Consider the following 13,743-nt stretch of genomic DNA (forward strand, 5'->3'; position numbering starts at 1 on the left):
AAAAAAAAAAAAAAAAAAAAAAAAAAAAAAAAAAAAAAAAAAAAACCTCACATACCTGAACTACTTGCCAAGAACAATATAAGGCAGAAAGTGCTAAAATCATCAGAGCAAAGCCAAAGAATACGAGGGAAAGCAGGATGCTATGAGGCTATGAGCTAGGCTTCCAGAGAACTCTTTGGAGCTGGACCCTACAAGTGAAGTGGGAGAAAGAAGCCTCATGATTAATGATGTTTAATGTGCTGTACATTCTGCTGAGAAGGACATTTAGAGTTTTAGGAAGAGAGCCAGCATTTTAGACATAGCATTTACTTTGGATTCACTTCGATATATTTTGGACAAAAGTGAGTCATGGATAAAGTATTTCATGCACAAAGCACTTATTCTTTTATTCTTCAGGCTTTTATAGGATGTTGTGTTTTTTTTTCTGTGTTCAACACAAGTGGGTCCTTCTCTGAAAGGCTCCTGCAGGTCCTTTCAGTGATTATGGGGACAACTTGGGATAACTAAGGATATCATTATCAGGAAATGGATCTGGAATAACATTATTTAATGTTGTTGACCACATGGGAAAGATAACTACTTTGAATTTCTTAAAATTAATCTTAAAGTTAGCATACAAAGTAGTATGTCTCATGATACTTTTATATACAGATACATGGATGTAGAAATACATATATATGTATGTATATGCTGAAATCCTGTCTTAAAAAATAAATAAATATTTTTATCTTTATTTGGGGTTTTGTGAAGAATGGTTATTTTGTTGAAGTGATAATGTCTCCTGGAGTCTAAGTTTTATGGAGCAAAGCTATCAGCAGAATTTTCAGATACATAGAGTATACTTTCCCTGCTGGTCTACTGACAACAAAGAGCCCAAGTGGTATTAACCCCACAATTTTTCCTAAAGGAGGGAAGGTTGGTGTCTAAAATTCATACAGAGTGTGTGCCTCATTGCTCCAGCATGTCCCACCCGGCGTGGAGCCAGTCACGATGAGCCTCTGCTTTGCACGCCAGCCTGGGATTATCTCAGAGGGGCACGTCCATCCTGAGTCCATTGCTGCGTCTCCAGTTCCCACCCCTTGAGTTTTGCTTCGTTTGGATGTTCATTTTCTCTCACGGCTCCAGATCTCAGGGCTTCATATTTGTGTGGAGACATGGTCACACAAATGCTAGTGGGTTGTGGGTTGGGCATGAAAAAGCTCCCACAGGCTACAGACTCCTTGCTGTTTTCTGACTGCCTAGTGGCTCTAACTATCCCGTGTCCTGGGGACTGAGACAAACGCATGGACTATTTTAGGAAGCAATTCAGCCACAGCAAACATCAGGGCAGGTATGTGTTCAGTGAAGCATTGGACCCAAGGCCTGTGCTTAGAGAGCTTACAATCGGGTTGGACATATTCGATCCAGCAACATTTAGCCACACGAGGTCCAGAGTTCTATATGGCCAAAGAAGAAAGGGAGCTTTTTAAAGTCTTTGGAAAAGGCCTCAAATCTCCAATTTTTTCTCTCTTTCAGTAAATGATTTTTTGGGTTGATGGTAAACTCGGACGTGACACTTCTACAGGGAAGTGTGAACCAGGGAGGAATTCCTCTCACCCTCAAGAGTTGTAATGAGCGCAAATGTATTAGTCCAAGATCCCAAAAATTTTCACTGTAAGAACCAACAAGAAGTCATATGTGATCTTTTAGGTCGGTCTTTTTCTAGATCATCCCTAATTTGTAGCAAGAACAACATCTCTAATGGGCTGTAAAGAAAGTTCTCAGATGGTGGGAACCAGGTAAGCGTGTGGGCGGCGCGCGCACACACACACACATACACACACACACACACACACACACACACATACCTCCAGGCAGCTACAGATTTGGTTCTTGCGTGCGTGTCTGGTTGAGAGGAACAGGAATCTACTTGGGGGGACTGTGGCCTACGGGCTGAATTCTTACCTTTGTGAGGTACATCCCTTGTTTCTAGGACAGCACAGGAGACAAAAGGTGCATTTAGTTTGTGGGGAAAGATGGGGGCAGGGAAGAAACAGAAACCAGAGGATTGTGCAACCATGGTGCTTTCAAACCCCTCCAGGAAGTTTATGTTTCAAGGCCTTTGGAAGAGTGAAGCGCAGCTGTTTAAAACAGAGCTGTTTACTGACAGCCATAGCCCCCCATAAGTGGGATTTGTACCTCCACCCCAGCCCCAAGGAAGACAGGTCACTGTTGACAGACTCTATCTAGCCTAAGCAGGCTTTTGCCTACCCAGCAGAGACCATGTGTCAAAAGGCAAGGGATGTTCAGAGAGACGACTGAGCAAGAACAGGGCTGAAGAGCAGCAGCCTGCTGGATCTCAACAGAACAAAGTCAGGATTCCTGTCTGGAATGTAAACCAGACTAGACTTGCTGTGTGGAAGGCCACACTCCAGAGAAGCCCTTCAGGTGACCAGCCAGAGAGCACTCAGGACAGAGTCTCACAAACCAGCACAGCGATATTGGATCTCTTGTAAAATTAAAGTGCTCTTTGGTCCATAGGCAGTAAGGAAGTGTAAAACGGCACGCCTTTGTAATCTGCCACCAGCCTCATCGTTGGCAAGCATCTCCTTTAAGCCACGAGTGACATGATTGGAGGTTTCTCTATGTACTTAATAAATCTTTCTCACTGGCAGAGTGACCTCTTGTCTCTTCTTTCATACTGGAGCTTCAAGGCTGATGTGCGGAGATTTCTCCATCAACCTCTAACCAATGATATCACCATTCTCTTCCTGCCATCCATCCTTAGGGGTTCCCAGATGCCCCTACCCTTGCCCTAGACATGTTGTGAGTCTTCATCCTGGTGCTATTTCTTCTCGGCTGCCTCTGTACACTATGTCCAGAACAGGGTAGACGAGGCAGGGTGAGAACTGAAAGGGAACAAACAGCTTATCAGCAATCAAGAGGCAGAGCACTGGGGCCACGTTGCCCTGCGCTGGCGCACTGCTTCACGGAATTGCTATCTTCTGCTTGAAAAGGGGGGTCCTCATGTAGAGCAGAGGCAGGTGTTGACCTCACAACTCTCCTGTCTCAGCCTCCAGAGGCCTGGCATTAAGGTGTGCCCCACACCTGGCTGTTCTTATGTAATGGTAATGCCAGGGGCCACAATCTTTTACATGCTGTGAGAAGATTCAGTGGGAGTCTTCAATAGAGTCCCTATCCACAAAAGCATTCAGGGCTGCATTGGGCCTCAGTGCTAGGGCATTTGCCTGGAGTGCACAAGGCCTTGTTCAGCCCCCAGCACTACCAGGAAGGGAGAGCAGGAGAAACAAGTGGGGGAAGGCAGATGTTCGTTTTGCCATTTTGATCTAGTGAGAGCCTTTTGTGGGTCTTTGTTCGTCTTGTTTATAAAGTCATGTTCTTCTTTGAAAAAGAAATATTTAAATTTTCATTTTGCAACAGGTTTTCATAAAGATAACTAAATTGATGTTATATATGTACTGGCCATTTGTGTCACTGCTCTGACAAAAGCAGCTTGAGAAAGAAGGGATTATTTTGATTCACAGTTCCAGGGTCATGGCGAGGAAGGAACAGCAGCAGTTGATTTAAGCAGCTGGTTACCCTGTATTCACAGCCACACAGCAGAAAGACGCGGATGCTTGCACTTAGTTCACGGTCTCATTTTCAGGACTGAGCCCAGCACCTTGTGCGAGCTGAATGCTCACTCCACCATGAGCAGCATCCCTCACCCTCACCATTGAAACAGGGTTTTAATGGCATCTCTCTGTCTTCCTGGGGCCACGAATCACCTTTTCTATGCCCACGTTTAGCTATTCCTTCAGCTATGGCTGGAAGCTTCCTTCAAACCTTACTCTCCCAGTGTCTGTTATTCTCTAGGCCTGGGCAGGAAAGGACTCAAAGATAGTCTTTTTTTATAGAGGACAGAAATGAAGTATCTAGGCTAAGCTGCAAAGCAAGTTGATGTCAGAATCAGCTTTAGGCACCTGGCCCCCTCAGCATGGGGGTGTAGGTGGTATTTACCTCTGAGAGCAAGGTCGGCCATGGAAGGACTCGATTGGGTTCCTGGTGACCTAGAATTGTTAGTCAGTCTTTAAACTCACCTTTTCTCATCTAAAAAAGAGGGGAAGGATACAGTGCTGAAAGATGCTTAAAAAGAGTTATTTTGAAGAGTCTGAGGACTGTAAGAATCATTTACCCAGATGAAGAGCTTGTCGAGCTCAATGCCTGGTACAAACGCCCTGAATAAATGACTGTTGTTGCTGCTATTTCCAGAACCGGGGTAGTGATTGCTCCTTCTGAGCCTGCTTCTGTATTCCTGGTGGTCTACAGAGAGGCGGCATCCCACAGTCTGTGAACGGTCTGCAACTCACAGTGTGTGCAGGCCTGTAGAGGAGTGGCTGGAGAATCTGGCAGAACAAGTTTTTAGTAGGTTCTTGGATTTTTTTTTCAAAGCAGTGGAAAAATAAATCAAAGGTGAAAACACAAACCTGGAAAAAGACTGTATTCCATTGTTCTTTACTGGGTAAAAGACCCTTCAAACGCAGATCACGCTGAAATAAAACACAAGCAACATGGTTGAGTCTGGTCCTAGCCTAGGACAGACAGTGGACACCATGGGTTTCTGCTGAATGTGTGGTTGGCTGTCATTTTTCCGTAAGCAAAGGAGACAGAGAGCAGAGAAGGAGCAGGGGAAGCCCAGCCCTTGGCTGCAAACTGCTCATCACTGATTGGACATGGGGAGAGATGGGGTTAGATGGCTTGGTTAGTAACAGAAGCCTCATTCACACTAACTTGAGCAGACAGGAAATTACTCTAAAGATGCCACAGTGTATCAGAGAATGCAGAGAGATGCAGGGATCCCTCCACTCTGCTGCTGCTTCTCCCTGAAGCTTGCATCTGCTGTTCCTTTGCAACAGCTTCCAAGTTCAGTAAATCACTATGCAGCCAGCCTAGTGGCTCTGGTCTCACTTTCCACAAGTCTACAATTTTAGTGGAGGATTGACTAGCCCATCACGGGTCAGGTTGCTTTCTTGTTAGAGTCAGCCACTGTGAAAGATACACGCTTGTTCCAACGGCCCTTCACCTTCATCATAGCCATGTGCTACCTGTGAGAGGGTAAGCCAGGCAACAGACAGGGATGGCTGAACCAGGTTTTGATGAGCACAGTGGCAAGAAACACAGTTCACATTTGGTCCTGCACAGCATTCTGGCCATTCCCAATTCTGCCCCTTTTTACCTGAGTTCTAAGGTGGCCCTCTGCTCACTGCCACTGGCCATCTTCCCGTCAGATGAACCTTGGATCTAGACTGACTGACTGAAACATAACAGAATGGAAATGGTTTGTTCTAGACCCAAACAGACCTACAACTCAGTAGTTGTGTGAGTTTATCCCTAGGAGACTTAGTTTTCTTATCTTTAAAATGTGTACCTAGTGTATATCTAATAAGCTGTTAGGCAGATGCAGGATATCATGTTTAAAATCCATGACATATAAGGTATGCACAATTATATGAATTTATTTTGCTTAATTCAGAGATCTTCAAAAGGGAGAAGGGGTAGCTATACATAAGAAGGAATAGAGAGAACTGATGCTTACTACTTTGAAAAACATTTCAACCTCAGCCACTTTGCAATTATCCTCAGCAGACATTAAATAATTTAAGTCTGTGGGCAGAGCCATGGAGGCCACACTGTGGTGGATACAGGTCTTGCTTTAGAGAAGAGCCAGTTATTGGTTCAGGGAACCAATGATGACTGCTCTATCCCTTTAAAACATTTGTTGGTAGGGCTGCATGGTCCTTCAGCCTTGCTCCATGGATGCAAGATTCCCAAAGCTCAGTCTGTTCACTGCGTAAGTGAATGTCGCACTTTGGCATTGTGCTCTTCACAGACGTATTGCTAAGGAGAGATGTTCAAAACACAGTAAGCCATGGACTTTTCTCATAAACCATAGTTTATGGAGTTGCTGCTGTGAACATGATGCCAGTATTTTAAATGAGTTATCTGGTTCATTCCCATGAGAATTTTTCCAGTTTGGGAAACTGAGTCTCGGACAAGTGAGTTGCCTGGATACAGCATTGGAATATAAGCTTGGCTCAGTCTGGTCCCAGCACCTTTTCTCAAAACACATGTGCAGTACCATTTCTCAACAACTTGGTTGTGCTACAATATCTAATGGCTATAGTTGGTCTGAATGAGGAAGCTGCCCCACATAAGCTCATGTGTTTGAGTGCTTGGCCCCTAGTTAGTGGAACTGTTTGGGCAGGAGTAGAAGGTGTGGCCTTGTTGGAGGAGATATGTTATTAGGAGTGGTCTTTGAAGTTTCAAAGCGTCATTTTCTTCCACCTGCTGCCTGAAGAATGCAAAATTCTCAGCCACTGCTCCAGCATCATGATGATAAATGGACTAACCCTATGAAACTATAAGCAAGCCCCCAAATAAATGCTTTCTTTTATAAGAGTTGCCATGGCCATGGTATCTCTTCACAGCTGTAGAGCATTAACTTAAACAGCAGCAGGGGGGAAAAAAGGAAAGAAAGAAAGGTCTTTCAGTGTCTAGATAGCATTGTCCCTTCCAGCATGAAGGAACCAAGGGTAGTAAGCATCCAGACATTCTAGATCTTAAGTGAGGAAGAGGGATGGGATCTGGTAACAATCAAGATGTGACAAAAGGCAATAACATCCAGACAATAACATCTCTTGTCATCTAGCGCATCACAGGCCCAAATGCAACGTGTTGGGATTATAGAATTAAAAATTAATGAATGGTAGACAGTAGGTCTCCTTGGATCTGAGAGCTGTCCTAACTTATTTAAAGGATGCTAAAAAGGGTAAGGTTGAACCTGGAAAGGAATATAAAAAGAAGCTACAAATTCTGTACTTCCCTACACTCACTGGTACTTCCCAACTTGGTCAGAGCGTGAACACTTTGAGTATGTTCCTGCCTAGCACTGTGTGAGCATGTAGGCTAGATAATTTTCCTTATTCCAGTAAAAGAAAGAAAGCATGCCTAGGCACTGTGAATAACTCCTTACATGTTAGAAGAATCCTTCCCCTATTAACCTGTGTATCAGTCATGGAGATTATTGTGCCTCTATACTAATTTCATTTTCTTCTGTGTATTCCATTGCATTCCAGACCAGGTCTCACTGGGTGGGGGGGCAGATGTTTAAATTTGATGTTGTAGGCAGAGGCTGTAAGTTGGGTGGTAGAGTGTTTGCATGGTACACCTCTGGGTTTGACCCCCAGCAACACATAAACCAGGTGTGGTGAGAGATACTACTAAGAAGGTCAAAGTAGGAATATCACAAGTTCAAGGGTACCCTCGGCTACATAAAATTTGAGACCAACCTGGAATAAATAAGATCCTGCCTCCAGAAAACAAAATAAAGTTTTTAAATCATAGGTTTAAAAATTGAGCATAGAAGGCAGAAAGGTGGCTCAGGGTTTAAGAACAGTGGTTATTTTCCTAGGGGACCTGGGTCCAATTCCCAGCACCAACATGGTGACTCACAACCAGCATTGACTCCACTTCCTGTGGATCTGGTGCCCTCTTCTGGCCTCCTTACATATAAGGCATTCAGGTGGTACCCAGATATGCCTTCAGGAAAAACACTCATACACATAAAATAGAAATAAATAATACCCTTATAATGCTTCAAGTATAACGCTGCTCTGGTTTAAATGTATTATTGGAGTGAGTTCTTAAACATGTCTGTTCTATTTCCTTTCTGTCTTTCAGCTCCAAGGCTCCCTGAAAAGAAAACAAGTCATCAACCTGTCTCCTGCCAACAGCAAGAGACCCAATGGTTTTGTGGACAGCTCATTCCTTGACATCAAAAGGCTCAGGGCTGGGGAGAACATTTCTACAGGTCAGGGTCCCCTCCCGGTAAATAATGGACAAAGTCATATGTTGCCGGGGTCCTTGCCCATGAGCCAAGCACCGCTGAGGAAGACTAATGTACTACCGCCTCCTGCACATTCTCCTGGCAGCAACATGTTTAACATGGGCTTAAAGGAGGTGAAGAAAGAACCTGGGGAGACCCTGTCTTGCAGTAAGCACATGGATGAACAAATGACCCAGGAGAGTGTGTTTACTAACAGGTTTGGAGATGACCCTGGAGAGCAGCTGATGGACCCTGAGCTGCAGGAGCTATTCAATGAATTGACCAACATCTCAGTGCCTCCCATGAGTGACCTAGAGCTGGAGAACATGATCAATGCCACCATTAAGCAGGATGACCCGTTCAGCATGGACTTGGGTCAGCAAAGCCAGAGGAGCACGCCTCGACCCTCCCTGCCCATGGAGAAGATCATTATCAAGAGTGAATATTCACCCGGCTTGACACAAGGCACTGCAGGCTCTCCCCAGCTGAGGCCCCCATCAGCTGGCCCTGCATTTTCCTTGGCCAACTCTGCCCTCTCCGCTTCATCCCCAATCCCCACAGTCCCTCAGAGTCAGCCTCAGACAGTATCAGGAGCAAACAGGGCCCTGCCAAGCTGGCAAGAAGTATCCCATGCCCAACAGCTCAAGCAGATAGCTGCAAACCGTCAGCAACATGCACGGATGCAGCAACAGCAGCAGCAGCAGCAGCAGCAGCCACCTCCCCCCTGGCCAGCCTTGCAGTCCTCTGCTGGGCCATCCCCAGGGGCATTTGTGCAGGAAAAAATCCCCAGTCCTTCCTTCTCCCAGCAGCCATTCAGCCCACAGGGGTCGCCCATGCCTGTGGTGGCTGGCAACAGCAGCCAGTCCAAAGCTGCGCCCAACTATACATACAAGGCCAGTCCCTCAGCCCAGGCAGGACACCTGGATGTGCTTTTGCAGCAAAAGCCTCAGGATCTCAGTCGAAGTTTTATTAACAACCCACACCCAAGCTTGGAGCCCCGGCATGGAAACACCAAGCCTTTGTTCCATTTTAACTCAGACCAAGCGAACCAGCAGATGCCTTCTCTTTTGACTTCCCAGAACAAGCCTCCTCTCCTGCACTACACCCAGCAGCAGCAGCAGCAACAGCAGCAACAACAGCAACAGCAAGGCTCACTGGTAGCTCAGCAGCAGCAGCAACAGCCACAGCCACAAAGCTCATTGGTAGCTCAGCAGCAGCAACAGCAACAGCAGCAGCAGCAGCAGCAGCAGCAGCAGCAACAGCAGCAGCAACAGCAGCAGCAACAACAGCAGCAGCAGCAGCAGCAGCAGCAGCCATCCCAACCCACCCAACCTTTATCAAGCCAGCCTTTGCTAAGGTCACCTTTGCCACTTCAGCAAAAGATCATGCTTCAGAAAATGCAGAGTCAGTCCATTGGAAACCTCGGATATCAAGTCACTCAACAGCACAGACAGGTAAGGGCTCTGGGACTTGGGCCTGAGCTCCCATGGGTGATTAGGTTGGTTATTATGTCTTGGATAGTATATGCTTGTTGTGAGATATGAGTAATACCAGAAGCCCAGTGGTCCTGTTGGGCCCATAGGAGCTTGCTCCTCTTGGTACATCCAAAGCAAGCAGTAATGTTTCCTGAGACGTTGTCATTGCTTCGGGGCTCTGTAATGATCAGTGATTCTTGCAACTAATGTCTTAGTGATAAATCCAGTTGCCAGTCATATCTTGATATGTGCATGGTGTTCAGTCATCCAACTTGAAAAACAGATCAATATGCATTGAGTGTTACTATGCATAAGACATCATGGTTAAGGTTGAGCATTGTAATAAGGATGGAGGTGATGCTGAGAGTGGTCAATATTGCGTTTAATCCTCAACCCTCCTGATAGGTCCCACATGACTCCATTCTCACAATCTGCTCATCAGCCCTAATCCTCAGGCACCATCTAGAGACAGGGACAAGCACCTTAAACTATCACTTTAATACCACATAAAAGCAATGGCATGAGGAATTCCCCAACCAGTGGAAATCAGAGATGGCTTATGTGGGTATAAAAAAAAAAAAAAAAAAAAAAAAAAAAAAATATATATATATATATATATATATTATGACTAGGTTAAATGATAAAGGGTGAGATAATCATGACTATAGAAAAATAAATACTAAAAATGGAAAAAATCTATAGTTGTCTTATGCCCTTTAGAGGTTTTTTTCTTTCTTTTTTTTTATTATTCTCATTAGTAACATTTTGTTAATTCTGTATCCCAGCTGTATCCCTCATTCCCTCCCCAATCCCACCCTCCCTCCTTCCCTCATCTCCTCCCTGCCCCTTTCCAAGTCCACTGATAAGGGAGGACCTCCTCCCCTTTCATATGACTCCGTTTTGTCAGGTATTTTCAGGACTGGCTGCAAAATCCTCCTCTGTGGCCTAACAAGTACTGCTCCTCCCTTGGGAGGTGGGGAGGTCAAAGAGCCAGTCATTGAGTTCCTGTTAGAAATAGTGCTTGTTCCCCTTACTATGGGAAACCAATTGATTACTGAGCTATCACGGGTCACATCCAAGCAGAGGTTCTAGGTTTTATCCTCTCATGGCTTTGGTTGAGTGTCCATCTCAGAAAAGACCCTGTGCCCAGATATGTTTGGTCCTTGTGGAGCTCCTATCCTTTCCACATCAAACTCCCCTTCTTTCATATGATTCCCTGCACTCTGCCGAAGGTTTGGTTATGAGTCTTAGTATCTACTTTGGAACACTTCTAGGTGTAGTCTTTCAGATGCTTTCTGCGGTAGACTCCTGTCATACGTTCAATGCATATCCCATTTGTCTTTTTAAATGAGGATTGATCATCAAACCTCGTGTCCGCTTTCTTGATTATCTTCTTTAGGTGTATAGATTTCATTATGTTTATCATATCTTTTAGGTCTATATAAGCGAGTATATTCCATGTTTGTCTTTCTACTTCTGGGATACTTCACTCAGAATGATCTTTTCTAGATCCCACCACTTGCCTGCAAATTTCATGATTTCCTCTTTTTTGATTGCTGAGTAGTAGTCCATTGTGTAAAAATACCACAATTTCTGTACCCATTCCTCCGTTGATGGACATCTGGGTTGTTTCCAGCTTCTGGCTATTACAAATAAAGCTGCTACAAACATGGTTGAGCAAATGTCCTTATTGTGTACTTGAGCAAATTTTGGGTATATGCCTAGCAGTGGTATAGCTGGGTCTTGAGGAAGCACTATTCCTAATTGTCTGAGAAAGCACCAGATTGACTTCCAAAGTGTGGTTGTATCAGCTTACATTCCCACCAGCAATGGAGGAGGGTTCCCCTTTCTCCACAACCTCTCCAGCATTTGTTGTCACTTGAGTTTTTGATCTTGGCCATTCTGATGGGTATAAGTGAAATCTCAGGGTTGTTTTGATTTGCATTTCCCTAATGGCTAATGACGTTGAGCATTTCTTTAAGTGTTTCTCTGCCATTCTATATTCCTCTACAGAGAATTCTCTGTTTAATTCTGTTCCCCATTTTTCAATTGGATTACTTGGATTGTTGCTTTTCAGCTTCTTTAGTTCTTTATATATACTGGATATTAGCCATCTGTCAGATAAAGGGTTGGTGAAGATTCTTTCCCAATCTGTAGGCAGGCGTTTTGTTTTGATGACAGTGTCCTTTGCTTTACAGAAGCTTTTCAGTTTCATGAGGTCCCATTTATTGATTGTTGCTCTTAAAGCCTGTGCTGTTGGAATTCTGTTCAGGAAGTTGTCTCCTGTGCCAATGAGTTCTAGGCTGTTCCCCACTTTTTCTTCTAACAGATTTAGCGTATCTGGTTTTATGTTGAGGTCTTTGATCCACTTAGACTTTAGTTTTGTGCAGGGTGATAAATGTGGGTCTATTTTCATTTTTCTGCATGTAGACATTCAATCAGACCAGCACCATCTGTTGAAGGTGCTATCTTTTTTCCATTGAATGGTTTTGGCTGCTTTGTCAAAAATCGAGTATTCATAGGTACATGGGTTTATTTCTGGGTCTTCTATTTGGTTCCATTGATCCTCCTTTCTATTTCTATGTCAATACCATGCAGTTTTTATTACTATTGCTCTGTAGTACAGTTTGAGATCGGGGATGGAGATACCTCCAGGTGATCTGTTGTTGTACAGGATTGTTTTGGAGATTCTGGGTTTTTTGTTTCTCCATATGAAGCTGAGAATCTTTTTTTCAAGGTCTGAAAAGAATTGAGTTGGTATTTTGATGGGAATTGCGTTGAATCTGTAGATTGATTTTGGCAGGATGGCCATTTTCACAATGTTAATCCTACCAATCCATGAGCACGGGAGATCTTTCCATCTTCTGAGATCTTCTTCAATTTCTTTCTTCAGAGACTTGAAGTTTTTCTCAAACAGGTCTTTCACTTGTTTGGTTAATGTCACCCCAAGGTACTTTATGTTATTAGTGGCTATTGTGAAGAGTGTTGTTTCCCTAATTTCTTTCTCAGCCCTTTTGTCTTTTGTGTAAAAGAGGGCTTCTGATTTTTTTGAGTTGATTTTGTATCCTGTCACTTTGCTGAAGGTGTTTATCAGCTGAAGGAGTTCTCTGGTTGAATTTTTGGGGTCACTCATGTATACTATCATATCATCTGCGAATAGTGACACTTTGACCTCTTCCTTTCCAATTTGTATCCCCTTGATCTCCTTTAGTTGTCTTATTGCTCTGGCTAGGACTTCAAGTACTATGTTGAAGAGATATGGAGAGAGTGGGCAGCCTTGCCTTGTCCCTGATTTCAGTGGGATTGATTTAAGTTTCTCTCCATTGAGTTGGATGTTGGCTGTTGGCTTGCTGTATATTGCCTTTACTATGTTTAATTTTACCCTGATAAACAGTGTCAAGACATTTGTCATTCCTGCACAACCCATACTGGTGAGTAAGTGCTGATCCCTGGGAAACTTGAACCTCTTCCTGGAAGAAAGGAAGAAGTTTGAATATTGAATTGGCCATGTTATTGGTAGCTGTGCCTTACCATAGGGCAGCAGTTACACAGCAGAGAATGGAATACCACAGACTTAAGCTGGAGGGGTAAAAAACCTATGTACAAAGTAAAGATTTCAGCTCCTATCTGTGTGTGTGTATGTGTGTGTTTGTGTTCTAATTATGAGCCGTGGAAGAGACTTGGGTAGACTTGTACATATTTTACAACATTAACATGACACAATAACTATACAGTCATTTTATAAAACAGAAAATTTTTAGATGACTTAAAATATATCACAAAACTTCCTTCCAGTGCTATATACAGGAATTTTGTTCTGGGTGAGTATGGGTTCAAATTCTTTCTTGACACTCCTTGCTGTGCCTTCTCAAGTAACTTACAGAGACTCTCTCAGCTGGTCCTCAAAGCTATGGGGAGAATAGGAGTGGTAAAAATAACATTTGCTGTGTTTATATGGAGAGTAGAACAAAGTAATTCTCAATCCAGACTATACAGTGAGAATTGTTCTGATTCTCATGTAAAGTACCATAAATAATCATCATAATTCCTTTAACAAAGCAAGCACTCTTGAAAAAGAGGCTTGAGATTAATACAAGCTGTAGCAGGGATGTGAATTCTAACATGTCAACAGTACTGCAGAAATAAAATAGAGCCACTGCTGATTCTTCATCTGTCCAACCCTGTGACACGTGGGCAGCAGCCATTCTCTCCCACCTAGATTTACAACCATGGAAACGATCAACAATGAGATCGTAATAAAATATATGTATTGATAATGGACTCTGCAGAGAGGCTGGCTTCCATCTCTTTCGCTTGAAGTACCTCATTTAATTCAGATAAGGGGATTATTCCCATCTTACAGGTCAGAGAACTGAGGCACAGAAAGGCTCAGCATCTTCCTAA

General features: G+C 43.8%; 1 protein-coding gene across 1 annotated transcript in view; it reads left to right on the plus strand.

The window, feature by feature from the left end:
* Maml2 (mastermind like transcriptional coactivator 2) overlaps positions 1–13,743 on the plus strand; it is a 323,871-nt gene that overhangs the window by 220,895 nt on the left and 89,233 nt on the right. Inside the window, exon 2 of the mRNA XM_055615600.1 lies at positions 7,720–9,318. Coding sequence (XP_055471575.1) covers positions 7,720–9,318 — 1,599 coding nt within the window. The remainder of the gene's footprint in view (positions 1–7,719; positions 9,319–13,743) is intronic.

Source organism: Psammomys obesus, unplaced genomic scaffold (genome assembly GCF_907164565.1).
Source record: "Psammomys obesus unplaced genomic scaffold, mPsaObe1.curated_primary_1811, whole genome shotgun sequence".
Classification (NCBI taxonomy): Eukaryota; Metazoa; Chordata; class Mammalia; order Rodentia; family Muridae; genus Psammomys; species Psammomys obesus.